Source organism: Aquarana catesbeiana, linkage group LG03, assembly GCF_042186555.1.
Source record: "Aquarana catesbeiana isolate 2022-GZ linkage group LG03, ASM4218655v1, whole genome shotgun sequence".
Lineage (NCBI taxonomy): Eukaryota > Metazoa > Chordata > Amphibia > Anura > Ranidae > Aquarana > Aquarana catesbeiana.
In genome coordinates, this window is record NC_133326.1 from 668,129,724 (window position 1) to 668,157,685 (window position 27,962).

Here is a 27,962-nt window from a genome sequence, read left to right on the forward strand (position 1 = left end):
GGAGGATGAGGCCCAGAGCATACCGGCAGAGTGGAAGCCGGTAAGATAGCCGTGGTCGCAAGACCCCAGGAGCCCGCGGTCAGTTTGGACACATACGTTCAGCTAGGCAGATCCCTATACTGCTGCAGTGGAGTAAGAGATGTGGATGAACTGCCAGAGGAGATTAGTAGGCTCACCAAGCTTTTTTCAGAAAGGATGGCGATGGATTAGGATCAGGATGGTCAGGCCACAGCCCGGATTAACACTGCAGAATCGGGCGGCTGTTCACAAGAAATACTGTCTGGGGCTGGAGCAGGGGATGTGGATGAACTGTCAGAGGAGGTTTGGAGGCTCACCAGCAAGGATGGCAATGGATTAGGATCAGGATGGTAGGGCCGCGGGTTTATGGAGCCCGCCGCTGTTCGATTAACACTGCCAAATCGAGCATCCGTTCCCAAAAAATATTGCCAGAGGAGGTTTGGAAGCTCACCAGGTTTTTTTCAGCAAGGATGCCAATAGATTAGGGTCAGTATTACTGGAGCTTCTCTCAGACATGTCTACTGTGGCTCACATCTGGACACGCCCCCCTCTTTCTTGGTCTTTAATGGGATTATGTATTTTAATTCTTCTTCTCCAGCAATGTGTACACAAGTTGCCACCATTCCTAATATATGATATCCGGGGGTGCTTTCTGAATGCAGTGCCTTTGTGCAATTTGGGCCCCAGCGTGTCATACAAATAAACAGTTTTGATAACATTCATCACAACACACAAGACAATGTTCCATTAAGTGTATATTGAGATTAGTGTTGGGTGAACGGTTCGGGCCGAGCATGAGTTGGGGCCTAATATTGGCTGCTCAGCCCATTCGTCGAACACCCATATTTGCAGGCTTTGTCTAAAACTGTGTGTTTTTATTACTCTTGCCAATTTTGGGTGAATGGTACCCGATACACATTCACATGGGAGGGGGGATCTGGGGGCCTGATAAGCCCCTGCCCGCAGACCAACACTACCACAGGCCACGGTTGTTGGAATGAGGTCTGTGTAGAGCCTGCCTGCCCCAAAGCACCCACCACCCCATGTCGAGGGTATGTGGCCTGGTATGGTTCAGGGAGTGCGCTCACTGGCCCCCCCTTTCCTGACCTGCCAGGCTGCATGCTTGGATAAGGGTCTGGTATGGATTTTAGGGGGGGACCCCATGCCATTTTTTTTTTTAGTTTATTTCAGTAGCCGGGGGCCGGCAATTGCAACCGCGAGTCATTTTAAATGGGATTTGACTCGTTTTTTTTTTTTTTTATTTTTTAGAAATGTCAATTTTTCTGCAGCATATGCTATATATGCTACAGATGCTCCACTTTACAGACAGACTACCCCCCCCACCGGCACTATATTTAAAGGTATTTTTCATTTTTATTGTTGCACTTCAAGCATCAAAAAAATCACTGCTCCATTCATACATTTCCCCCAGGGCAGTACCCAGACCCCATACACCTTTTATTGCCAATTACTTGCACATAAGCCTTCAAAATTGGCACTTTTGATTTTTCCTGCTCAGCTCCCGTAGACTTTAAAGGCGTTCGCCATTCAGGTTAGGGGATTGTTCGGCCCATCTCTAATTGAGATCACTGTTATGCCAGTGGCAAGAGAAGACTGGCCAACTTGTAGCACTTGTGTCTCAATATAACGAGGGGAGTTTCTTAAGCCAGAGCCAAAAGGAAAACTTACGTATGTTACAACCCGAATGGAGAGAACTGTTTTTGGTAAAGATTTTTAATGTAGTTACTATGAAGCCATCTCATGTGTTCACTTTCTAGTTTTATTTCAGGTCGCTACAATAAACCAAAATTTTACTTATGATAGAATGTTTAAATCTTAGATTAGAAATAGTAATGCTTCTCCATCAGAGGCCCAATTAACTTTAACATCTTTTAACAATTGTTTTCTCCTCTGCTTCAGATCCATTATCCACAGAAACACCTATTACTCCAACAACAGGACCCCCACCTTCAGAACCATCAACACCAATTGTTACCTCTTCTACTTCAAATCCAACGTCTACTTCATCCTCAGAGACATCTGTTACTGTATCAACTAAACAACAACCTCCAGAATTTTCTACAGCAACTGTTTCCTCCTCTACTTCAGATACATCAATTACTATTACAACCAACGTATTATATTCAGTAAGCACAACGCCTCTCACTGTACCAGGTAACTCCTCAATTCTACTGCTGTATACAGTATGTACCCAGGTGTACACACACGGGGTTACAGGTATATATGTGTTGTGTTGATCATACCCAGCCAGACCAAATCCACGGCTTGTGGAGTGCATGGCCAGTATAACTGGGGCATGATTAAGAGAATTATATACATATATCTACATATACACACATAAGCATTTGAATACACATATATACATATATGCATACACTTAGAGGGACATATATGGATGGGTAAGTACCCACTGTCCCCACTTGCATACAATGATGTCCTTACGAACGTACTCATACAATTATCAATTCTTTATAGAATTTTTTTTTATAAAAAATAATTTTTCATGGATAGTTTTTTACAAGTTTCCAGGCCCTCCCTCTCACACTGGTATATTTTATGTGTTTTGTGTATTTTATGTAATGTATGATATATTTTATATAGAGCATATTGCATGTTATATGTTTTTTTTATATACATTTTTTATGCCTGTGGTTGAATACTAGCATTAGCACCTTTGTATAGGGATTGTCCTTTTATATGAGTCCAGTTTTTAACCAATTATTACTATTGTTATTTTGTAATCCATTTTTATTGTTTTCCAAAGTTTTTTCAAAGTTTTTAAAAAAAAGTCTCTTGAGGAACACTTCGCTTATCTGAAACGTATTTGACTCTCAAAGTGCATTTGATTGATGTATTTATGCAACAATGTTGTCATCTACTGAACCTGGTTTACTCATCCAAACCCCCGTTATTGCTAATTCCCTTGTGTGGCTAATTTTAACCAGTGTCCGTGCTGGGATCTGCTGTCCCACAGCACAGTCACATAAATAGCATCTCAAAGGCACTGCCACCCCAGGCCTGTAGAAGGAGCTGATGCTCCAAGCGTGTAGCCTGCTAGCCCATCTTCTTCCACTGCCACAGCTCCCCTGGATGTAATCCCGTTGTCCATGATGTCACATCCATGCCTTCCACGCTGGTTCCATTTGCCTTCCTGGTGGCCACAGGACGTGCTGAGGACACATCACCTATGCAGCAATGCATTGGAGCCCTGGAGCCCTCTCTGGACACCAGGAGCCCCTTGGACCACTGGATAACAGATGAGCCTATATCTTTTTTATCTCTTGTGAGTGTTCTCATATATCGTGTCATTAAAACACAGATCTTAATACTGCACTTAGGTGGCGCTTTCTTTATTCTCCCCTTTTATCTTTCTGCATACAGAGTTGGCTCTCTGAGTACAGCAGCCACCTTTACCACCCCGCCATTCTTTTCCAATGAACTGATGATTCATTTATGAACTGTTTATAGACTGAATACAAGTGATTTTTTATTCACATCATCACTACTTTTACTTTACACTGTTCTTTGCACTAACAGTTAATGATACCATTATTAGCCCCGCAGGTCAAGAAGGGGGAGAGAGAGAGCCCCCCCCCCTCCTGAACCATACCAAACCACATGCTCTTAACATGGGGGTGGGTGCTTTGTGCCCTCAACCCCAAAGCACAAGGGCCTCTTCTGGACAACCCTGGGCTGTGGTTGTTGGGGTCTATATAAGAATCTGGAAGCCCCCTTTAACAAGGGGGCCCCCAGATCCCTGCCCCCTCTATGTGAATGAGTATCGAGTACATCATACCCCTACCCATTCACCAAAAAAGTGTCAAAGTGTAATAACCACAAGAAACAGTTTTTAACAAGTCCTTTATTTAAAAAAAAAAAAAAATTGTGTCCATCGATGCAAATCCATCTTCAATCACGATGCATGCTGGATCCACAAAATAAAAAAAAATAAAAATACTCCGCCTCCTGGGAGGCCTTCCGCCGACTGCCCGATCTGAGCTTTGACAGTTTTTATATAGGCGGGGGGGGGGTTTCCCGGCTACGTCACCTGGTGGCACTGCCCTTTTCTGAGGTCACGTGACGTGTGATGTAGTTGGGTGGCTGGGGGGTGGGGGAGGGGCAACGACATTGTTTTTAAAATGTTTCTGTTTCCGGGCAATTTCCAGCATTCTTTTCTTTAGATTCATCTGTCAGTGAGGAAGCCCGCTGACAGATGATAACCCATGGTTGTTAAAGACTCGGGCCTACTACTTAAAAAACAGCTATTTATTTACACAGAATTTTAATCGGTCGATCGTTTTTTGACCAATTTGAATTATAATCTTTCTGAAAAGTTGTCATTCGTTAGAAAATGAATAAACAAAATAAATTTTAACGGATTTCAACAAAATTCATTACTATTCATTACTATCTCCTTTGCAGGTTCATCCGAACCTACAAAAAACCCAAAATTTGTCCGAATTTGTATTTGGACCGAGACAAATTTTACATCTCTAGTATACAATGATGTTCTTTAAACCAAGAGCAAATAAAAGACCAACATGTCAGCAACATGTGTTTGCTGCACACACTCAAGCCTAGTACACATGGGATGAATGCCGGGCAACATCGGCCAGTTGAAAAAAAAAAACAGCCAACATCGGGCCCATGTGTATAGCAGCAGGTCCAACAAAAGCCAGCTAGCTTCTGACTGACGATCATGCTGTAAAACCAGCAGTCAACCATCTCCCGATCAGCGTTCTCAGCCAATGACTGACCAGAGTGTTCTGGTGGGGGCCATCCCCCTGTCAGAACACAATAGAACAGCAGGAGAGATCACTGTGCTAACATTGAATTGTTAGTATAAAGGCTCCAACCTGGGCTGGGTTGAATGAAAAAAAAATTATATTGTGTACTAGGCTTCAAACACTTTGGGAAAAAGCAGCTCAATGGCAACTACAGTTATATACACACAAAATGTTAGCATGAAAAATAACTGTTGGGCCTTTATACTGTGAATACAAGAAGAAGGGGAGTTGATTTTTATAAGGCAAGCCCACCAAATTGAAATCCCACACATTTTTTGCAATGTAACACAATATAGCAACTAACTGTCCCCACACAGACTGACAACTCTCCCTGAACTACCCCAACACATACTGACAACAGGTTGCAGGAAACCCTCACAGTTGAAAGGTCAGGCAGGATGTTACGGGTCCTGTAACGTTCAGTCCACCAAATTTCACCACAAATTTACTGGAATTATAAATCTCATCTCCACTTATAGCCATTTTGAAGAAAACATAAATCTTGGATAAAAACTAGAAATTGGGGGCACTGAATAGGAATATTATCTTGTATATATTTATAAATGCACATGCAGTATGTCAAATAAACCCCATTGAAAACATTTATCACAACACACAAGCAAATGTTCCATTTATTTCCTTTGAAAAAATATACAGAAATGGTGAACCACATTACTTTATTTGGATTCTTTATAAGTGTATATTGAGATTAGTGTTATGTCAGCGGTCAGGAGAAGACTGGCTAACTTGTTAGCACTTGTTGCTTGATAACACGCAATGTCACAAAAGAGGGAGGAGCCTAGTAATGGTACCAAATAGGTGCCGTAGGGAGCTCCTGATCTCGTCTCCTGATAATGGACTGCTGCTGAAATCACCCTCCCCCCCTCTCCCCTCGCCTCTCCACCTCATGAAAACCTCATGAAAGCTGGATAGAATCCCTGCCATATAGGAAAGAGAGAAAGGTCTCAGCATGCTGCTGTGTGTCTGCTGTACTGGAGGACGGGGGAGCCTGTGGCTGCAATTGCCATGCTGGATCTGTGTCCCCGTTGCTAAGGCCACCTTTTTGCTCCTACGCCTCCCCTTATCCCCGCTGTTGCGGGAGGACGAAGAACATTAGAGTGGCATGTCTCCCTCCCCCGCCTACCTGTTGCCTGGGGCGGAGAGCAAGAGGACATCTCGCGGGACCTGGAGATAGGAAGAGAAGAGGAGATGCTTGTGCATCGGCATTCGGCTATTTAGAGGAGGCTGGAGTGAGTCGCCGAAGAGCGTGTGACAGGCCGAGGGTTACTGAGGAGAGCCGAACAGAGACGAGCGGTGTGAAGAAGATCTGAGGGGAGGCACAACTGCAGAGTGCTCGCTAGGAGAGACGTTGTGGGTCCTGGATGGGTCCCCTTCAGATAAGTAAAAGTTTTCCTTTTGTTTTTTTTTTGTTTTTTACCTGAAAATTAAGGTACATATATAACATCCTACAATGTTCTCATAAGGTGAAATAGAGGAGAGAGCTTGCAGGGGAAAGTGGAAACAGCACACTTAAGATACCTGATATAAATAACAGTACCTATATACAAAACATCTGAAACAGAAACGCTATACTTCCTAACATTCATTTATATCTGCCCGAGGAATTAGCATTTACATATAACTGAGTGACTTAAGGGACTGAGTGTACAGGGCTGGTTGGGATAAACTGCACCTATTTTGAGGTATCAATTTGAGTTACTAATTGGAATTTTTTTTAATGTTTTTTTTTTTTGGCTGCGCCCCTCTGTGTAATAATTGCATAACAATTTTATAAACCCCAAATATTGAGAGGAAACGGACAGGCCCCCCCTTATTGTTATTTTTTATTTTTTTGTGTGTTTCCCTTCCCTTGGGGTAAGTTGATAAAATGTGGGGTAAACCGGCAAGAGGAGGTGGAGTGGTGGCCAAATCACCCCGCCCTAGCCCTAGCTTAAGTCCTAACTCTGGCACTATGAACAAAGGAGGCGAAGGGAAGGGGAAAGACAAACAACAGAAAAACCATACTAAGGGACGTCAAATGGAGAATAAGGAAAAAAAGGAGAAAAAGGGTCAGAACAAGACTTCGCTAGAAAGTAGTACACTCTCAGAATCCAGAATAGATCAGGACCCTGGGTTAGATACACGTGCAAGAAAAGAAGAGGAACAACAGAAGACAGCTCAGTTGCCATCATATATGGAAATAATATTTGCGGCCCTGGAAAATCCTTTAAAAACAGAAATGGCAACAATTTATAAAGATCTGGGCTATATGCTCTCAAGAGTAGAGGAAGTAGAAAAAAAGGTGGATTCCCACTCAAGTATGTTAAAAGAGCTAAAAGAAGAAATAAAAACACTAAAAAAAGATCAGCAGGAACAAGCATATAGATTAGAAGATCAAGAAAACAGGGACCGAAGGAAAAACGTAAGAATACGAGGCTTCCCCAAACTCACTCAGACAGAAAATTTAACAGAAATAATAAGGAAGATTTTTAACCCAATTTTTGGAACAGAAGAAGCTAACCTAATAAAAATGGAAAGAGTACATAGAATAAGAAGACCGCAAGGGCGGAAACCAATTGAATCTGAAAAAAAGACGATACAAATTTTCCAAAATCTATCACAAGAAACCCTGAGAAGGACAAGGACATTAAAACCCTTGTTAAAAATTTTACAGGAACAAGAAATTCAATATAACTGGGGCTTCCCCGCAAGTTTGATTGCCAGAAGAAATTACATACTGTGAAACTTAGGTTTGTAGAATAAATCACTGGCTTTTGCAAATAATTGGAAATTCCAACACCAGAAAGTGTCAGGGACATAACATCCAGACAAGGAAGAACAACGCAAGATAAAGCACAATGGCTCTTGATCTCTAGGAAATAGAATTACTAGAGTAAATATAACAAAATGATTGAATACTAAGTGTGGCAGGAGAGAAACAGAGTGGTCTAGACTGGGGGAGAGGAGGAGGCGGGGATAGGTGGGGGGGTAGAATGGAAGAGGATATGGGGGGGTGGAGACTTGGACATGCGGCACCCCCTGAGGTTGCCCCTTCAATAGCAGGAGGGGTGGCCCTAGAGTGCCAAATATAACTCCACCTCAGACCATAAATAGCAGAGGGGCAAGAGGGCCCCCAAAGATTAATTAGCTGCTCTATGACCATGAGGTCAAATACCATCAACAAGGGAAGAGGGGTTGGGGAGGAGAGAGTGGGGGTGTGAGGGAGGGAATAGGTCTGCGAGACTCAGGTAGATTGCTGCGGCCCTCTGGGTTATGAAGCAAGGTCCTCTCTGGATCCCCCCTGCCTGGGGCGCCCCCCCTTTTTCTGGGGGGGTGGGATGGGGCCCCAGGAGGGAGACACAGAGGAACTGGAGAGTAATAGAGAAATATGAGTAACATAACATTTTTGACATATAATATCTGAGGACTAAATTCTCCAGAGAAAAGGCATATGGTTTCACAAGAACTAGAAAGAAACGCTGCAGAAATAATATTTTTACAAGAGACACATATTGCACAGGATACAAATGTTAAGCTGTATTCGAGGAATATTCCAGCATGTTATTATGGAGATTCTCCAATCAGGAGGGCAAAAGGAGTAGCAATAGGCTTTGGGAAAAATGTTTGCTTCGAAGTAGAAAAGAGAAAAGTCGATCCAGAGGGCCACTTCCTTTTCCTGAGAGGGACCTTACAGAGTATGAAATACATGCTTGCAAATGTATATTGCCCCAATAAAGACCCCAAAAAATATTTGATAAGACTACTAAATAATTTGATGGTATTCAAACAAGTCAAAGTAATTCTGGCTGGAGATCTCAACTTCTCCATGGACCATAAACTAGATAGTACATCAGTTGCATCGGATAGAGAATACAAACAATTAAGAATGATTAAAAAAAATATATACGAACATCAATTAGTTGACATTTGGAGAATCCAGCATCCAACTACAAAAGACTGTACATTCCACTCGGCAGTGCACGGTACGTACTCGAGGCTAGATTACATCTTGGTTTAGCATAGAGCCCTGGAAGTAGTGATGGAAACAACAATAGGAATAACAACAGTGTCAGCTCATGCCCCAGTTACAATGAAGATTAAACTACAAGGAGAAACCTATGGGACAGGCCCATGGAGACTAAATGAGGATTTAATAGATGATGAGGAAACAGAAAACACAATAATAGAAGAGATATAAAGAATGAAAGAGGAGAAATGGTAAATAAGACAACAGAAATTGCAGCGGCCTTCCAATCATGTTACAGTGCACTCTATGCAATAAGAAACCAAGAGACAAAAGAAGAAAAAGAAATAAGAAAAAGAAACATACAAGATTACTTAATGAAGGTCAAATTACCAAAAATCCAAGCAGAACACCTGATTGGAAGTTGGAAAAAACAATTACGCAAGATGAAATCAAACTGGCATTGAAAGAAACCCCTACAGGCAAAAGCCCAGGACCAGATGGAGTCACGATCAAATACTACAAAAAAATTCAAAACCAACTGATCCCAAAGCTGTGCGACTACCTGAATAAGTTAGGGGAAGATGAAGAAACAAGGAGAGAGTCATTATTAGCTCATATTACAATAATACCTAAAGAGGGAAAAGATAAGAACATCTGCTCTAACTATAGGCCCATAGCCTTATTGAATGCCAGTACAAAAATCTATGCAAAAATCCTGGCATCAATCCTAAAAAAAAAAATGATACCATTATGGGTAGACCCAGACCAAACAGGGTTTGTATCTGGTAGAGAGGGTAGGGATAATAGCATAAAAACAGTCCTAATGTTGCGAAAGGGGAAAAATACTACTTCTGTCAATTGACGCGGAAAAAGCGTTTGACAGAGTAGACTGGAGATTCATGATGGATACACTTCAATACACAGGACTGGGACCTAAAATCACAAGATGGATTAAAAATCTATATAACCGGCCAACAGCAATAGTTAAAGTCAATGGGAGGCAGTCCTCTTTTGAAATGTATAACAGAACGAGACAGGGGTGCCCACTCTCGCCACTCCTATACGTACTGTCGATGGAACCTTTCCTTGCGACCTTAAGGAACAATCGAGACATAGGAGGGGCGAGAGTGGGGGAAGAGGAACACAAAATCGCGGCATAGGCGGGTGACATCCTTATGTACGTAACCAACCCAAGAGTGACATTGCCAAACATAATAAGAGAGATAAAAAAACTTTAAAATAAATCCCATCAAAACAGAAATATTAAATATAGGAGTAGAAAAACGAAGAACTTGCACTGCAAAGGGAATTTCCATTCACGTGGGTGAAAAGAGAATTGCCATACCTGGGAATTAAATTGACATCATCTGTCAAGAATTTATATCTGGCAAATTATATTCCATTACTTAATGAGATCAAAGCGGAGTTAAAGAGGTGCTCACTACAATCTATATCATGGATGGGAAAGATAAACATGTTTAAAATGGTGATCCTCCCAAAAATAATGTATAAATTCCAAATGCTACCAATAGCTATACCACAGAGCTTTTTCAGATCAATTAAAACAATGATGATAAAATACATCTGGCAAAATGAAAAACTGAGAGTAAAATTTGCACTAATCACTAGGAAAAAAATACACAGTGGCCTAACAGCACCAGATATAGGTAGATATAGGTAGATACTATAAGTCAGTAATCATTTCACAAATGGTAGAATGGGTAAATGAAAAAAGCGAAAAAAGTGAACTAGGATTGAAAATATATTAAGTAGAACTATACTGCACAAAAATAGCGATTAGAATACTATAGCAGAATGGAATTCCTATGTAGCAGCGAAAAAGAGCAACTAGGAAGATATAACAGTAGTTGGGGAAAATGGAAAATCTTTAAAACCTCAGAGAAATACTTAGAAAAGATGACAGAGGGTGGCAGAGCATGAGTAGGACCGGAAATAAGAAGAAAGATTGAGACCAAATGAGATGGAGGGTGGGAGAAAGAGCAGTAGGGGGGAGGGGGGATGAATAAGGGTAGGGAAAGAACAGAAAGAAAGATATAAAAAGTAAAGTTAGTGAATACGTTTTTTAAGATCAAATTTTGGAAAATGCAGATAATAAAAAAAAAAAAGTTGTTAGGAAAATACCACAATGATGTGTAATTGAGAGAGACAACAAATTAGTGTAAAGTTGAATAAGATTTGTGATAGTGTTTGCTGAAGTGGTAATAAAAAAGAAAAAAAAAAACGAAAAAAAAAAAACGAAAAAAAAAAAAACAGCAGCCAACCGTCTCCCGATCAGGGTTCTCAGCCAATGACTGAGCAGAGTGTTCTGGTCAGTCACTGGTAGTGCGTACTAGGCTTCAAACACTTTGGGAAGGGGGGAGGGTGTCAGCAGCTCAATGGCAACTACATTTATATACACACAAAATGTTAGCATTAAAAAGAACTGTTGGGACTTTATACTATGAATACTGGAAGGGGGGGTTTGGATTTTTATAAGTCAAGCCCACCAAACTGAAATCCCACACATTTTTCCATTTATTTCCTTTGAAAAAATTTACAGAAATTGTGAACCACATTACTTTAATTGGATTCTTTATAATTGCATATTGAGATTAGTGTTACAGTATGTCAGCGGTCAGGAGAAGATTTGCTAACTTGTAGCACTTGTGTCTCAATGTAACGATGGAGGGAGCCAAAAGGTAAACTTACCTATGATACAACCCAACTGGGGAAAACTGTTTTTGTTTTTTTTATGTAGTTACTATGAAGCTGTGTTCACTTTCTAGTTTTTTTTTCAGGTCGCTACAATACACAAAAATTTCACTTATGATAGAACGTTTACAACTTTGATTAGAGATAGTAATGCTTCACTATTAGAAGCCCAATTATCTTTAACATCTTCTATAACAATTGTTTTCTCCTCTGCTTCAGATCCAATATCCACAGAAACACCTATTACTCCAACAACAGGACCCCAACCTTCAGAACCATCTACACCAATTGTTACCTCTTCTACTTCAAATCCAATGTCTACTGCATCCTCAGAGACATCTGTTACTGTATCAAAAGAACAACAATCTCCAGAATCTTCTACAGCAACTGTTTCCTCCTCTACTTCAGATACATCATTTACTCCTACAACCGACGTATTATCTTCAGCAAGCACAACGCCTCTCAATGTACCAGGTAATTCCTCAATTCTACTGCTATATTTTGGTCCTCCAGCGGTGCTCCTGGCTCCTCCTCTATTTGCAGTGCCCCCATGGGAAGTGGAACTTGTGTATGCTCGCTCCCAAGCCCCACTGCTGCATGCATTGACACAGACAGCGGGACCCCTCCTCCATTATCACTGGCTTTGATTGACAGCAGCAGGAGCCAATGGCCCCTGGTGCCACAGTAAGGCCAGTGAGACATGGAAATGAGGGGAGGGAAGAGCTGAAAACGTGCACAGCGACTGATCGAATGAGGATTTAGGTAAGTAAAAGGGGGAATAAGGAGCCAAAACCAATGCCTAAACATTTTTTACCTTAATGCAAGGAATGTATTAAAATAAAATATGTTTAGACTTTATAACGACTTTAAAGTAATCCTGCCACAATCTAGCGGTGTTCACTCGGTTTTCAGTGTTAGAGGTGCCAGGGGACAATAAAAAAAAAACATACTTCTCTTTTAAAAAATAAAAAACAGTGTCCCCCGATGTAGATCCATAGTCAATCACACCGCCTGCCAACCCGAAAGAAAAAATCGCTCTCACCTACATGAGGGCACTATGCCTACTACAGGCTCCACCGTTCGACAGCTCTTTTATAGGGAAAGGGCCACCTGTCTACGTCACCGGATGGTACCGCCCCTCTTTTGACGTTACGGACCGGTGCATGCTGGGTCTGTGACGTCAGAACAGGCATTGCCACCAGGTGATGTAGACAGGTGGCCCTGCCCTACCCTTTAAAAGAAATGTTAAACGGAGAAGCCTGCAGTAGGCATAGTGCCTCCATGTTGGCAAGAGTGATTTTTCTTTTCTTTTTCTTTTTCCTGGTTGGCGGGCGGTGTGAGCAACCCCTTTTTAAGTGGAAAAATAAAAATGAAAAATTCCTTTAAAAATAGTGCCTGGGGGGTCACCTTAGTCTGTCTGCAATATGGTGCATCTGTAGCATGTATAACACATGCTGCAGCAAAAATCACATTTCTAAAAAAAAAAAAATCACATTTTAATTGACCAACGATTACAATTGTCAGCACGCGGATTTTTACAAAAAATAAAGAAAAAAAGGGCAAGGAGTACCTCCCAAAAATCTTGACGAAGGAGCGCGGCTACCGTGACATCGTAGCCCGTATGCTCAGGAAACGCGTCGCTGTCCAGTGACATCACTACCCCGCGCCTGCCTCCCATCTGCGTTCCTGGCCTCGCTTTGGATTCCACCATCACCGCAGCCGGCTTCAGAGGTACACAGCAAGCCATATGCTTCACCAGCTAGCAGAAGGGATCGTGACCGACCTGATGGATTTTTTCTCATGATGGATCATCTCCCTAATCCACTACATGCTGCTTTTTAACCTTCTAAATGTGGGTTGCTTGCACATTGTTTTTAATAAATTGATTTTATACTACACCCAGGGGTGCCTTTCCCCTTGTGTTTTTTCCTTCAGAGTTTGGAGCCCGGTTTCAGTTCTCCTGGAAGGCAGCCCTAGTTGTGGATCCTATATTATTATCCCATCTTCCCATACTTTTTACATAGACTGTCATGGACTAACATATCATTGCTCTCTCCTCATATATAGCACCTACCTGTATTTTATTGTCAAATATTTGCCCATAGTGATGGTTTTATAACTTTCCAGTTTTTGCGCCTTTACTTGTGCAAGGAGTACCTCCCCCCCAAGTCAGTACCAGGCCCTTCGGGTCTGTTATGGATTTTAAGAGGAACCCTATGCCAAATTATAAAAAAGAAAAAACTTGTAGGGTCCCCCTCCAAATTCCATACCAGACCCTTATCCGAGCATGCAGCCCCGCAGGTCAAGAAAGGGGGGGACGAGCGAGCGCCCCCCCTCCCCCCGAACCATACCAAACCACATGCTCTCAACACCCCAAAGCACCTTGTCCCCCTGTTGATGGGGACAAGGGTCTCTTCCAGACAAACCTGGGCTGTGGTTGTCGGGGTCTGCGGGTGGGAGGCTTATCGAAATCTGGACGCCCCCTTTAACAAGGTGGCCCCCAGATCCTGGCCCCCCTATGTGAATGAGTATTCAGTATATTATACCCCTACACATTCACCAAAAAAGTGTCAAAAAGTAACAACCAAAAGAAACAGTTTTTGACGCGTCCTTTATTAACCACCTCAAACCCGGCCACTGCACATATACGGCCGGGTGGGCACTTCCTCCTTCAGAGTGGACATTCAGCAACGTCCCTCAGAAGCAGGGGGATTGCGTGCGTGCCTGTGCAGCGGTGTGATCCCGATGCGCTTGTGTCACCCGGACACGGCGCATCTCCAATCGGCAGGAGGGCTCTGTGATTGGCCCTCCTAATCACTCAACGACTGTGTCCAATCCCAGCCATCATGTGATGTAAATAGAGAGCCAGTTGCTAGGTGATCGGCTCTCCTCTCCTCACACAGAAGTTGTCAGTGAGGAGAGCAGAGCGAATCGCTGAAGCCAGTCGGTGATCAGTGAGTATAAGCTGTTTTTTACAGCTTTTTACACACTGATCAACGACCCAGTGTCCCCACACTTGTCCCCACACAATGTCCCTAAAATAGTATCCCCAAAACACTGTCCCCACACAGTAAAAACACCTGTCCCCCACATATGTAACAGTAAAATCATATGTCCCAATGATCATCTGCACAAATACGTCCGTGATCATCTGCGCACATCTGTACATAATCATCTGCGTACATATGTCCGTGATCACACAAACCAATTATTATACACTTAACGTCATTTTTTTTTACCAAAAACATGTAGCAGAATACATTTTGGCTTAAATTTATGACAAAATTAGGTTTTATTGGATTTCTTTTAAAACAGAAAGTAGAAAATATTGTTTTCTTTTAAAATTTCCACTCTTTTTTTTGCTTATATCGCAAAAAATAAAAAACTGATTTGTGAATAAATACCCCCAAAAGAAAGCACTATTTGTGTGAAGAAAATGATAAAAATTTCATTTGGGTACAGTGTTGCGTGACCGGGCAATTCTTATTGAAAGTGCAAGACCGCTGAAAGCTGAAAGTTGGCCTAGGAAGGAAAGGGGCAAAAGTGCCCGGTATTGAAGTAGTTAAAAAAATAAAAAAATACTGTCCTTCGATGCAAATCCATCGTCAATCACGACACCTGCTGGACACACAAAATAGAAAAAAATAAAAACGCTCTGCCTCCTTGGAGGCCTTCCACCGACTGCCCGATCTGAGCTTTGACAGTTCTTATATAGGCAAGGGGTGGGGCCATCCAGCTACGTCAACTGGTGGCACTGCCCTTTTCTGAGGTCACGTGACATCAGAAGAGGGCAGTGCCACCGGGTGATGTAGCTGGATGGCTGGGGGGAGGGCCCAACTCTGTTTTTTTAACATTTTTCTGTTTCCGGACAATTGCCGGCATTCTTTTCTTTACATTCATCTGTCAGTGGGGAAGCCCGCTGACAGATGATGACTAATGGTTGTTAAGGACATGGGCAGGCGGCTTCCCGGCCCACTGCTTAACAACCAGCTATTTCTTCACACAGAATTCAAATTGATCGATAGTTTTTCGACCAATTCGAATTCTAATCTTTCTGAAAAGTTGGAATTCATTATAAACCGAATAAACTAAACTAATTTTAACAAATTTCAATGAAATTCATTACTAATCATTACTAGTTCATTCGGAGATTGAAACAAAAGACAAACATGTCAGCAACAAGTGTTTGCTGCACACATTCAAGCCTAGTACACACGGGCTGAATGCCGTGCGACATCGGCCAGTTACAAAAAAAAAGACCAACATCCGGCCCATGTGTATAGCAGTCGGTCCAACAGAAGCCGGCTACCTTCTTACAGACAATCATGCTGAAAAACCAGCAGCCAACCATCCCCCGATCAACGTTCTCAGCCAATGACTGACCAGAGTGTTCTGGTCAGTCACTGATAGTGTGTACTAGGCTTCAAACACTTTGGGAAAATGGGGGGGTGGGGGTGTCAGCAGCTCAATGGCAACTACATTTACATAAACACAATATCTTAGCTTTAAAAAGAACTGTTGGGACTTTATACTATGAATACAGGAAGAAGGGGGTTGGATTTTTATAAGTCAAGCCCACCAAACTGAAATCCCACACATTTTTCCATTTATTTCCTTTGAAAAAATATTCAGAAATGGTGACCCACATTACTTTAGTAGGAATATTTATAATTGTATATTGAGATTAGTGTTATGTTAGCGGTCAGGAGCTAACTTGTAGCACTTGTGTCTCAATATAACGATGGAGGGATACAAAACAGTTTCTCAAGAGAGAGCCAAAAGGTAAACTTACCTATGTTACAACCCAAATGGGGAAAACAGTTTTTGGTAAAGATTTTTTATGTAGTTACTATGAAGCCATCTCATGTGTTCACTTTCTAGTTGTATTTCAGGTTGCTACAATACACCAAAATTTCACTTATGATAGAACGTTTACATTTTTGATTAGAGATAGTAATGCTTCACCATCAGAAGCCCAATTATCTTTAACATCTTCTATAACAATTGTTTTCTCCTCTACTTCAGATCCATTGTCCACAGAAACATCTATTACTCCAACAACAGGACCCCAACCTTCAGAACCATCTACACCAATTGTTACCTCTTCTACTTCAAATTCAACATCTACTTCATCCTCAGAGACATCTGTTACTGTATCAAAAGAACAACAATCTCCAGAATCTTCTACAGAAACTGTTTCCTCCACTACTTCAGATACATCATTTACTCCTACAACCAACGTATTATCTTCAGCAAGCACAACGCCTCTCACTGTACCAGGTAATTCCTCAATTCTACTTCTATATATTGGTCCCCCAGGTGTGCTTCTGGCTCCTCCTCTATTTGCAGTGCCCCCATAGGAAGTGGCACTTGTGTATGTGAATGAGTAACGGGTACATCATACCCCTACCCATTCACCAAAAAAGTGTAAAAAAGTAATAACCACAAGAAACAGTTTTTGATAAGTCCTTAAAAAATAAAAAATAAGAAAATAGTGTCCTTGGATGAAAATCCATTCTCAATCACGACGCCTGCTGGACCCTCCCTGGCGATATGATTATTTCAGATTTTTGATGCTCAAAGCGGTACAATTATTTTGCACGGAAATTTGCCGTTTTATATTGTAGACCTGTAATTCTTAGGAATAACTCACTTAAATCTGTCCAAACAAGAGTCTAGTAGACATCCCAGGTATGATAAAGTTTGAAAAACGAGATAAAAAATTATAATATAATAAATAACTATAAATAATATAACAAATAATAATGTAATAGTAATAAAAATTATTCAATAATGTAATCAAATCAAAAACACTGAAATTTGCTCAGTTAAAGATTTTTTAAGTAGTTACTATGAAGCCATCTCAAATGTTCACTTTCTAGTTTTTTTTTCAGGTCGCTACAATACACCAAAATTTCACTTATGATAGAACATTTACATCTTTGATTAGAGATAGTAATTCTTCACCATCAGAAGCGCAATTAACTTTAACATCTTCTATAACAATTGTTTTCTCCTCTGCTTCAGATCCATTATCCACAGAAACACCTATTACTCCAACAACAGGACCCCAACCTTCAGAACCATCTACACCAATTGTTACCTCTTCTACTTCAAATCCAATGTCTACTGCATCCTCAGAGACATCTGTTACTGTATCAACAGAACAACAATCTCCAGAATCTTCTACAGCAACTGTTTCCTCCTCTACTGTAGCTATATCATTTATTCCTACAGCCAACGTATTATCTTCAGCAAGCACAACGCCTCTCACTGTACCAGGTAATTCCTAAATTTTGATGCTATATATTGGTCCCCCAGTGGTGCTCCTGGCTCCTCCTCTATTTGCAGTGCCCCCATGGGAAGTGGCACTTGTGTATGCTCGCCCCTGAGCCCCACTGCTGTGTGCATTGACACAGACAGTGGGACCCCTCCTCCAGGGGCCGGCTGGGCAGGGGGGCAGGGTGGCAATTTCCCCCCAGGCCGTTCCAACTTATATGCACAATGGCCAGCGGCCGCCCGCTGCCCACTGATGATTTTTTTCTCTGAGGAAGTCGGCATCCGCATCTGCCGATGCCCAATCTGTAGATCCGGCTGCCACTGCTGCCCACAACCAGTGAGGTGCCTGACCAGTGGTGGAGTGATCTGCAGCCTTGAGTGCTGCGCCGGGGTCTGGGAGTCAGGATGTTTCAGACAAGGGGAAATCCCACCCACTGCCCCACCATGCAGCACAACATGCCACCCAGACTCCGGAGAGGGGCAGCCAGGGCGCGAGGACAGGCAGCCAAGGAGTGAGTGTGGGGGGTGGAAGGCTGTGCAGTCTCCTCAGGCTAAGTTTGGAGGACTGGTGGCAGCCTGCTCTGCTGGGACTTGTAGTGCCCTCTGTGGGCGGCTGAGATATGGAAGCCTCCTATGCTTGGACTTGTAGTGCCCTAGATTGTGGAGGGACTGAGAAATCCTCAGTCCCCCACAGAGGGCACTAAAAGTCCCATTCTTCAGTCCCCTGTAGTCTAGGACACTACAAGTCCCAGCATATCAGTCTGCTCTTACAGAACAGGAGAAGGATCTGGGGGAGGGGGGTTGTTCTGGGAGGGGAGAGAAGGACCCACAGGTTTGAGATGGGGAGGATTTTTGCTGAGGGGGGATTTATTCTTGGAGAAGGAGATGGGGAGGATTTTTGCTAAGAGGGGGAATTTATTCTTGGAGAGGGAGATGCTTTGTGATGAGAGGGGGGTCTATGCTGGGAGGGGAATATGGGAGAGGATTTTTTTCTAAGGGGGGGATTTATGCTGGGAGGGGGAGACGGGGATGATTTTCGCTAAGAGGGGAAATGTATGCTGGGAAGGGAGATGGGAGAGGATTTATGCTGGGAGGGGGAATGGGGGAGGATTTCTGCTAAGAGGGGGGATTTACACTGGGAAAGGAGGCGGAGGCAGTGGTTTGTACTGAAAAGGGGGATTTGTACTGGAAGGGGTTATATGAGGGTGAGGATTTGTGCTGAAAGGGGGGATTTTTGCTGCTAGGGGGGAAATGGGGGGCGGGGGTATATGCTTAGAGTAGAGGGGGGATTGGGAGTAAGAGAATTTGCGAATGAATGGGTTTTAGAGGGATTTATGTTGTAAGGGGGATGTGGGGAGTGCGCATTTGTGCTGAGAGGGGGGATTTGTACAAGAAAAAGAACTACTGCTCCAGGTGTATAAAAATAAGTCTTATTGGAGTATCTTGCAGAGTGCTAGCCCCGGCCCGCCTCCGTGGGAAACTTGGAAAGAAGAAAGAAATGGCTGCACATCCAGAACTTCCGATTTCCGATTGAAACGCGTCTACGTGACCACAGTTTGGTGTCTTTGGTGTTATTTTTGTGAAAAAAAATAAAAGGCAATAGGAAGTTCTGGATGTGCAGCCATTTCTTTCTTCTTTCCTGAGGGGGATTTGTGCTTGAAGGGGTTATATGGGGGTGAGGAGTTTGCCCTGGGCACTGGATGATCTTGTCCCGGCACTGGTGCACTCTACAAATTGCAAGGGCAGAGTTATGAAGAGAGAAAGCTGGGTGCCGATGTGAGGACTGGATTGGAAGCTGCTCCAGCCTGTACTGACGTGGTGGAGACTGTGGTGGCCGGAAACGGCAGACTCGTTAGTACCTGGTGGCCCTGCTGAGTAGAGTGGCACACACACACGTGTTTCTTTGGTCATCTCAGACTCTATTTAACCACACCCCTTTAAACCACGCCCAAAATTTAGTGCATCTAAAACCATGCCCACTTTTTGCAACATCGCACTTCGCCTTTTACACTGCATAGGGGGCCCACTTTGGATTTGCACAGGGGCCCATTGATTTCATGATACGCCCCTGGTTGTAGTCCATGCATGCTCAAGCTCCCGGTGGGTGGAGAACTGAGAGCAGCGCAACGCAGCCAGGAAACTACAACTTCCAGATCTTGGAGGCAGGCAACGGCAGCAGGGCACGCCAGGGAGTCGGGACCCACGTAACTGGCTCAGGCTGCAAGTTTACTTGACCCCAGGACAGGAGCATCACACCCCCAGGACCGGAGGAGGCCGTGCAAGGACCTACTGAGCTGACACGGCCAGCTACCATCGCTGAGGTGAGAGACCCTGACACCCACAGCTTAACCCCACACCCCATTTACCCCCCATACACCCTATTTACCCTGCCCCAGGCCAGTGCCCACCCAGTAACCTCAAAATATCCCTCAACACTGTGGGCCTGCTGAGAGCTGGCCATGGCCTGTTGATCCTGCTAGAAGCTGGCCATGGCCAGCAGGACCCACAGCCCATGGCCAGCTCCCTGCAGGACCCATAGGTCAGTGGGCAGTAAAACCTACAGGCCAGTGGCCAGCAGGACCCACAGGTCAGTGGCCATAGTCTGTGGGGCCTGCTGGCCACTAGCCTAGGGTGACCAGACATCCCTGGTTTCCTGGGGCAGTCCCCGGACTGAGAACACTGTCCCTGGATTAAGTCTGTCCCCGTTTTGTCCCCGCTTTGCAGGGCTGATCCAGGGCGGGTGCACTGCGAGCTGGGGCAGTGGGAGGGCACCCAGGCCCGACCCTACAATGGGTCCCGTTGGGCCCATTGGGCTGCCTCAGAGGGGGGGTTAGCACCGCCAGATTACAGAGAGTATCTTCCACTTACCTGGCGGCCGCTGTCATACGAAGTCCCGCCTCCTGGACTGGCTACTATGATAGACAGCACACTGATGACGTCTATCATAGGTGCCAGTCCAGGAGGCGGGACTTCGTATGACAGTGGCCATGCTGGGTAAGCGGGAGATGTTCGTTCTGTGTAATCCAGCGGCTCTCCCCTCTTTAATCCCCATGCACTGAACAGACTGCATTGATGGGCACTGATGAGGCTGCATTGATGGGCACTGAACAGATTGCATTGATGGGCCCTTAACAGACTGCATTGATGGGCACTGATGAGTCTGAGCTGATGGGCACTGGTGAGGCTGCATTGATGGGCACTGGTGAGGCTGCATTGATGGGCACTGGTGAGGCTGTTCTGATGGCACTGGTGAGGCTGAATTGATGGGCACTGGTGATGGTGAGCTGATAGTTCAATGGGCCACTTGACTGGACTTGCCCCCCAGGCCTAAGGCTGCCAGCCCTCCCCTGCCCTCCTCCATTATCACTGGCTTTGATTGACAGCAGCAGGGACCAATGGCCCCTGGTGCCACAACAAGGCCAGTAAGACATGGAAATGAGGGGAGAGAAGAGCTGCAAACGTGCACAGCGATGGCTCGAATGAGGATTTAGGTAGGTAAAAGGGGAAATGTGCAGCCAAAACCAATGACTAAACATTTTTTACCTTAACGCAAGGAATGAATGACTTTAGAATGACTTTAAAGTAATCCTGTCACAATCTAGTGGTGTTTGATCACTCAGTTTTCAGTGTTAGAGATGCCAGGGGACAGATGCAGCATCAGACTAATGCTGCATCCACCAAGGTAGGTATGATTCTACAATAAAAAAAACCCCATACTTCTCTTTTAAAAAATAAAAAAAGAATCTCTCTCGCCCACACTGAGGCGTTATGCGTACTGCAGGCTCCACCGTTCGACAGTTCTTTTATAGGGAAGGGGCCACCTGTCTACGTCACCGGGTGACACCGCCCCCTTCTTACCTTACGGACCGGTGCAAGCTGGATCTGTGATGTCAGATTTTGCAGTGCCACCAGGTGATGTAGACAGGTAACATTTCTAAAGAAAAAAAAATCAAATTTTTGGATCAAAATGCATTTTAATTGACCAACGGTTACAATTGTCAGCACCCGGCTATTTAAAAAAAATAAAGTAAAAAAGGGCGAGGAGTACCCCCCCACCCCACCAGTCTATATCAGGTCCTTCGAGTCTGTTATGGATTTTAAGAGGAACCCTATGAAACTTGTAGGGTCCCCCCAAAATCCATACCAGACTCTTATCCGAGCATGCAGCCCTGCAGGTCAAGAAAGGGGCGAGCGAGCACCCCCCCGAACCATACAAACCACATGCCCTTAACACCCCAAAGCACCTTGTCCCCATGTTAATGGGAACAAGGGCCTCTTCCAGACAACCCTGGGCTGTGGTTGTCGGGGTCTGCGGATGGGGGGATTATCAAAATCTGGAAGCCCCCTTTAACAAAGGGGCCCCAAGATCCTGCCCGCCCTATGTGAATTAGTATCGGCTACATAATACGCCTACCCATTCACCAAAAGAGTGTCAAAAAGTAATAACCACAAGAAACTGTTTTTGACAAGTCCTTTATTAAAAAATAGAAAAATAGTGTCCTTCGGTGCAAATCCATCCTCAATCACGACGCCTGCTGGACCCAAAAAATAAAAAAGTATAAAAACGCTCCGCTTCCTGGGAGGCCTTCCACCGACTGCCCGATCTGAGCTTTGACAGTTCTTATATAGGCAAGGGACGGGGCCATACGTCACCTGGTGGCACTGCCCTTTTCTTAGGTCACGTGACATCAGAAGGGGGTGGTGCCACCGGGTGATGTAGCTGGGTGGCTGGGGGGAAGGCCCAACTCTGTTTTTTTTAACGTTTTTCTGTTTCTGGGCAATTGCCGACATTCTTTTCTTTACATCCATCTGTCAGTGATGACAGATGATGACTCATGGTTGTTAAGGACTGGCTTCCTGGCCCACTGCTAAACAACCAGCTATTTCTTCACACAGAATTTGAATTGGTTGAAATGGTTGATTGGTTCGACCAATTCGAATTCTAATCTTTCTGAAAATTTGGAAGTCATTATAAAACGAATAAATGAAACAAATTTTAACAAATTTCAATGAAATTCATTACTAATCATTACTATTTCATTCGGAGATTGAAACAAAAGACAAAGATGTCAGCAACAGGTGTTTGCTGCACACACTCAAACCTAGTACACACAGGCTGAATGCCGGACGACATCGGCCGGTTAAAACAAAAACTACCAATATCCGGCCTATGTGTATATCAGCAGGTCCAACAGAAGCCGGCTAGCTTTTGACGGATGATCATGCTGAAAAAACAGCAGCCAACCGTCTCCTGATCAGCGTTCTCAGCCAATGACTGACCAGAGTGTTCTGGCGGGGGGCGTCCCCCTGTCAGAACACAATAGAACAGCAGGGAATATTACTGTGCTAACATTGGATTGTTAGTATAACGGCTCCAACCTGAGCTGGGTTGAATGAAAAAAAAAAAAAACTGATAGTGTGTACTAGGCTTCAGTGGCGTAGCGTAGGTTGTCAGCACCCGGGGCAAGGCAAGTAATTTGCGCCCCCCCAACCTGCTGACTTTTAGCTATCCCTGAGTCCCTTCAAATACAATAGTACTGACCTACCTGATTCCTATACTGACCACTACACTACATTGTCCACTACACTGACCACTATATTACACTGACCACTATACTGACCACAATACTATACTGACCACTACACTGACCACCATACTACACTACACTACACTGTCCACTATACTACACTACACTTGACCACCATACTACACTGTCCACTATACTGACCACCATACTACACTGACCACTATACTACACTGTCCACTATACTACATTATACTGACCATCATACTACACTGTCCACCATACTACACTGACCACCATACTACATTACACTGTCCACTATACTACACTACACTTGACCACCATACTACACTGTCCACTATACTACACTATACTGACCACCATACTACACTGTCCACTATACTGACCACCATACTACACTGTCCACTATACTGACCACCATACTACACTGTCCACCATACTACACTATACTGACCACTATACTACACTGTCCACCATACTACACTGACCACTACACTACACTGACCACCACACTACACTATACTGTCCACCATACTACACTGTCCACCATACTACACTGTCCACTACACTAACCACTACACTGACCACTATACTACACTGTCCACTATACTACACTGTCCACTATACTACACTGTCCACCATACTACACTACACTGACCACTATACTACACTGACCACCATACTATACTGTCCACTACACTAACCACTACACTGTCCACTATACTACACTATACTGACCACCATACTACACTGTCCACTATACTACACTATACTGACCACCATACTACACTGACCACTACACTAACCACTACACTACACTGACCACCATACTACACTGTCCACTACACTGTCCACCATACTACACTGTCCACCATACTACACTACACTACACTGACCACCATACTACACTGTCCACTATACTACACTGACCACTATACTACACTGACCACCATACTACACTGTCCACTATACTACACTGTCCACTACACTAACCACTACACTGTCCACTATACTAACCACTATACTACACTGACCACCATACTACACTGTCCACTATACTACACTGACCACCATACTACACTGACCACCATACTACACTGACCACCATACTACACTGACCACTACACTACACTATACTGACCACCATACTACACTGTCCACTACACTACACTGTCCACTACACTGACCTCCATACTAAACTACACTATACTGACCACTATGCTAACCACTATACTATACTACACTAACCACTATACTCAGGCCCAGATTAAGAGCATCATGGGCCTGGTGCTAAGGATGTTGGTGGGCCTTTTTATGAAAATAAATAAAATGAAAACGCAAACAATTTTTTGTGAAATTTAAATTAAAGAGAGAGAGGGGGGAGAGAGAGAGAGGGGGGAGAGAGAGAGAGGGAGAGAGAGAGAGAGAGAGAGAGAAAGGGGAATAGAGAGAGGGTGAAAGAGAGAGAGGGTGGTAGGGGGTGAAGGGGGTGAGAGAGAGAACAGGGTGAAAGAGAGGGGATGAGAGAGAGAGGGGGGTGGGAGTGAGTGGGTGAGTCTGTGGGGGGCACAGCATAGTACATTACACAGGAGGGGGGGTTATAGCACAGTACATCACATGGTTGGCACAACACATTACATGGTGGATACATGGATACAGCACATTTAATGGCGGGCACAGCACATTACATGGTGGGTACAGCGCATTACATGGTGGGCACTGCATGGCACAGCACATGACGTGGTGGGCACAGCGCATTACATGGTGGGCACTGAATGGCACATAACATTACATGGTGGGCACAACACATTACATGGTGGGCACTGCATGGCATAGCACGTTTCATGGTGGGAAATGCAACTGCACATTACATGTTAGGAACTGCACATGACATGGTGGGCACTGCAAGGCACATCATGACATAGTGGGCACTGCACATCACATGAAGGGCAATGCAATGCACAGCACATGACATTGTTCAGCACAGCGCATTACATGGTGGGCACTGCAACGTACAGCAAATGACATACTGGACACAGCACATTACATGGGGGGCACTGCAAGGCACATGACATGGTGGGCACAGCACATTACATAGTGGGCACAGCACATTACATAGGGGCACTGCAATGCACATGACAGGACATGGTGGGCACAGCACATTACATGGGGGGCACTGCAAGGCACATGACATGGTGGGCACAGCACATTACATAGTGGGCACAGCACATTACATAGTGGGCACAGCACATTACATAGGGGCACTGCAATGCACATGACAGGACATGGTGGGCACAGCACATTACATGGGGGCACTGCAATGCACATGACATGGTGGGCACAGCACATTACATGGGGGGCACTGCAAGGCACATGACATGACATGGTGGGCACAGCACATTACATGGGGGCACTGCAAGGCACATGACATGGTGGGCACAGCACATTACATGGGGGGCACTGCAAGGCACATGACATGGTGGGCACAGCACATTACATGGGGGGCACTGCAATGCACATGACAGGACATGGTGGGCACAGAACATTACATGGGGGACACTGCAAGACACATGACATGGTGGGCACTGGGCACAAGAGAGCACATTACATGGGGGAAGCAGCAGTCTGTCCCCTAGCACAATAATTACACAACATCCCCCTAACAAATGTACTGACCTTATCATAACAGTATGGGAGATGTCCTTCCTCCCGGGCTCCTGCTGGTTAGGACATCAGCGCCCCTCCCCCGGACACCTCCATACTATACTACACTACATTGTCCTGCCTACAGTCTCTCTCTCTCGCCCCCCTCCCTCCCCCTCCCAGTAACATGACTCTCACACACTTACCTTCTTATCCTGGCTGCATCGATCCGGATAAGGAGGAGAACACAGCGGCGGATCACTTTCTTCTCTCCCCTGCGCTCTGCTTGCTGCCATGTTCAGTATCCAGCGCCCTGTGATTGGGTGTATGGGGGTCATGTGCGGAGGCGGGGCGCCTCACATGACCCCCATACACCCAATCACAGGGCGCCGGACACTTAACATGGCGGCCGGAGCCCGGGGACACAAAATTAGAAATTAGGAGGAGGCAGCCAGTGACACACACTGGCGCCCCCCTAAATATCGCGCCCGGGGCCACGGCACCCCCTGCACCCCCCACGCTACGCCACTGCTAGGCTTCAAACACTTTGGGAAAAGGGGTGAGGGGTTTCAGCAGCTCATTGGCAACTACATTTACATACACACAAAATGTTAGCATGAAAAGAACTGTTGGGCCTTTATACTGTGAATACAGGAAGGAGGGGGTTTGATTTTTATAAGGCAAGCCCACCAAACTGAAATCCCACACATTTTTGCAATGTGACACAATATAGTAAACTAACTGTCCCTACACAGACTGACAACTCTCCCTGAACTACCCCAACACATACTGACAACAGGTTGCAGGAAACATGCACAGTTGAAAGGTCAGGCAGTATGTTATGGGTCCTGTAACGTTCAGTCCACCAAATTTCACCACAAATTTACTGGAAATATAAACCTCATCTCCACTTATAGCCATTTTGAAGAGAAAATAATCTTGGATAAAATCTAGAAATTGGGGGCACTGAATAGGAATATTATCTTGTATATATTTATAAATGCACATGCAGTATGTCAAATAAAACCCAATTGAAAACATTTATCACAACACACAAGTGACTGTTCCATTAATATCCTTTGAAAAAATATACAGAAATGGTGACCCACATTACTTTAGTAGGATTATTTATAATTGTATATTGAGATTAGTGTTATGTCAGCGGTCAGAAGAAGATTCGCTAACTTGTAGCAATTGTGTCTCAATATAACGATGAAGGGAGACAAAACTGTTTCTCAAGCGAGAGCCAAAAGGTAAACTTACCTATGTGACAACCCAAATGGGGAAAACAGTTTTTGGTAAAGATTTTTTATGTAGTTACTATGAAGCCATCTCATGTGTTCACTTTCTATTTTTTTTTAAGGTTGCTACAATACACCAAAATTTCACTTATGATAGAACGTTTACATCTTTGATTAGAGATAGTAATTCTTCACCATCAGAAGCCCAATTTTCTTTAACATCTTCTATAACAATTGTTTTCTCCTCTGCTTCAGATCCATTGTCCACAGAAACATCTATTACTCCAACAACAGGATCCCAACCTTCAGAACCATCTACACCAATTGTTACCTCTTCTACTTCAAATCCAACGTCTACTTCATCCTCAGAGACATCTGTTACTGTATCAACAGTACAACAATCTCCAGAATCTTCTACAGCAACTGTTTCCTCCTCTACTTCAGATACATCATTTACTCCTACAACCAACGTATTATCTTCAGCAAGCACAACGTCTCTCACTGTACCAGGTAATTCCTCAATTCTGCTGCTATATATTGGTCCCCCAATGGTGCTCCTGGCTCCTCCTCTATTTGCAGTGCCCCCATGTGGAGTGGCACTTGTGTATGCTCACTCCCGGGCCCCACTGCTGTGTGCATTGACACAGACAGCGGGACCACTCCTCCATTATCACTGGCTTTGATTGACAGCAGCAGGAGCCAATGGCCCCTGGTGCCACAGCAAGGCCAGTGAGACATGGAAATGAGG

The 27,962-nt window shown here is 44.3% G+C and overlaps 1 protein-coding gene across 2 annotated transcripts in view; it reads left to right on the plus strand.

Moving 5' to 3' along the window:
- Positions 1 to 27,962, plus strand: part of LOC141133461 (uncharacterized) — a 164,106-nt gene that overhangs the window by 27,508 nt on the left and 108,636 nt on the right. For both annotated transcript variants that reach the window (XM_073622848.1, XM_073622849.1), the window contains exons 4-8: positions 1,939 to 2,193; positions 11,725 to 11,979; positions 16,531 to 16,785; positions 17,533 to 17,787; positions 27,470 to 27,724. In XM_073622848.1, coding sequence (XP_073478949.1) covers positions 1,939 to 2,193; positions 11,725 to 11,979; positions 16,531 to 16,785; positions 17,533 to 17,787; positions 27,470 to 27,724 — 1,275 coding nt within the window. The remainder of the gene's footprint in view (positions 1 to 1,938; positions 2,194 to 11,724; positions 11,980 to 16,530; positions 16,786 to 17,532; positions 17,788 to 27,469; positions 27,725 to 27,962) is intronic.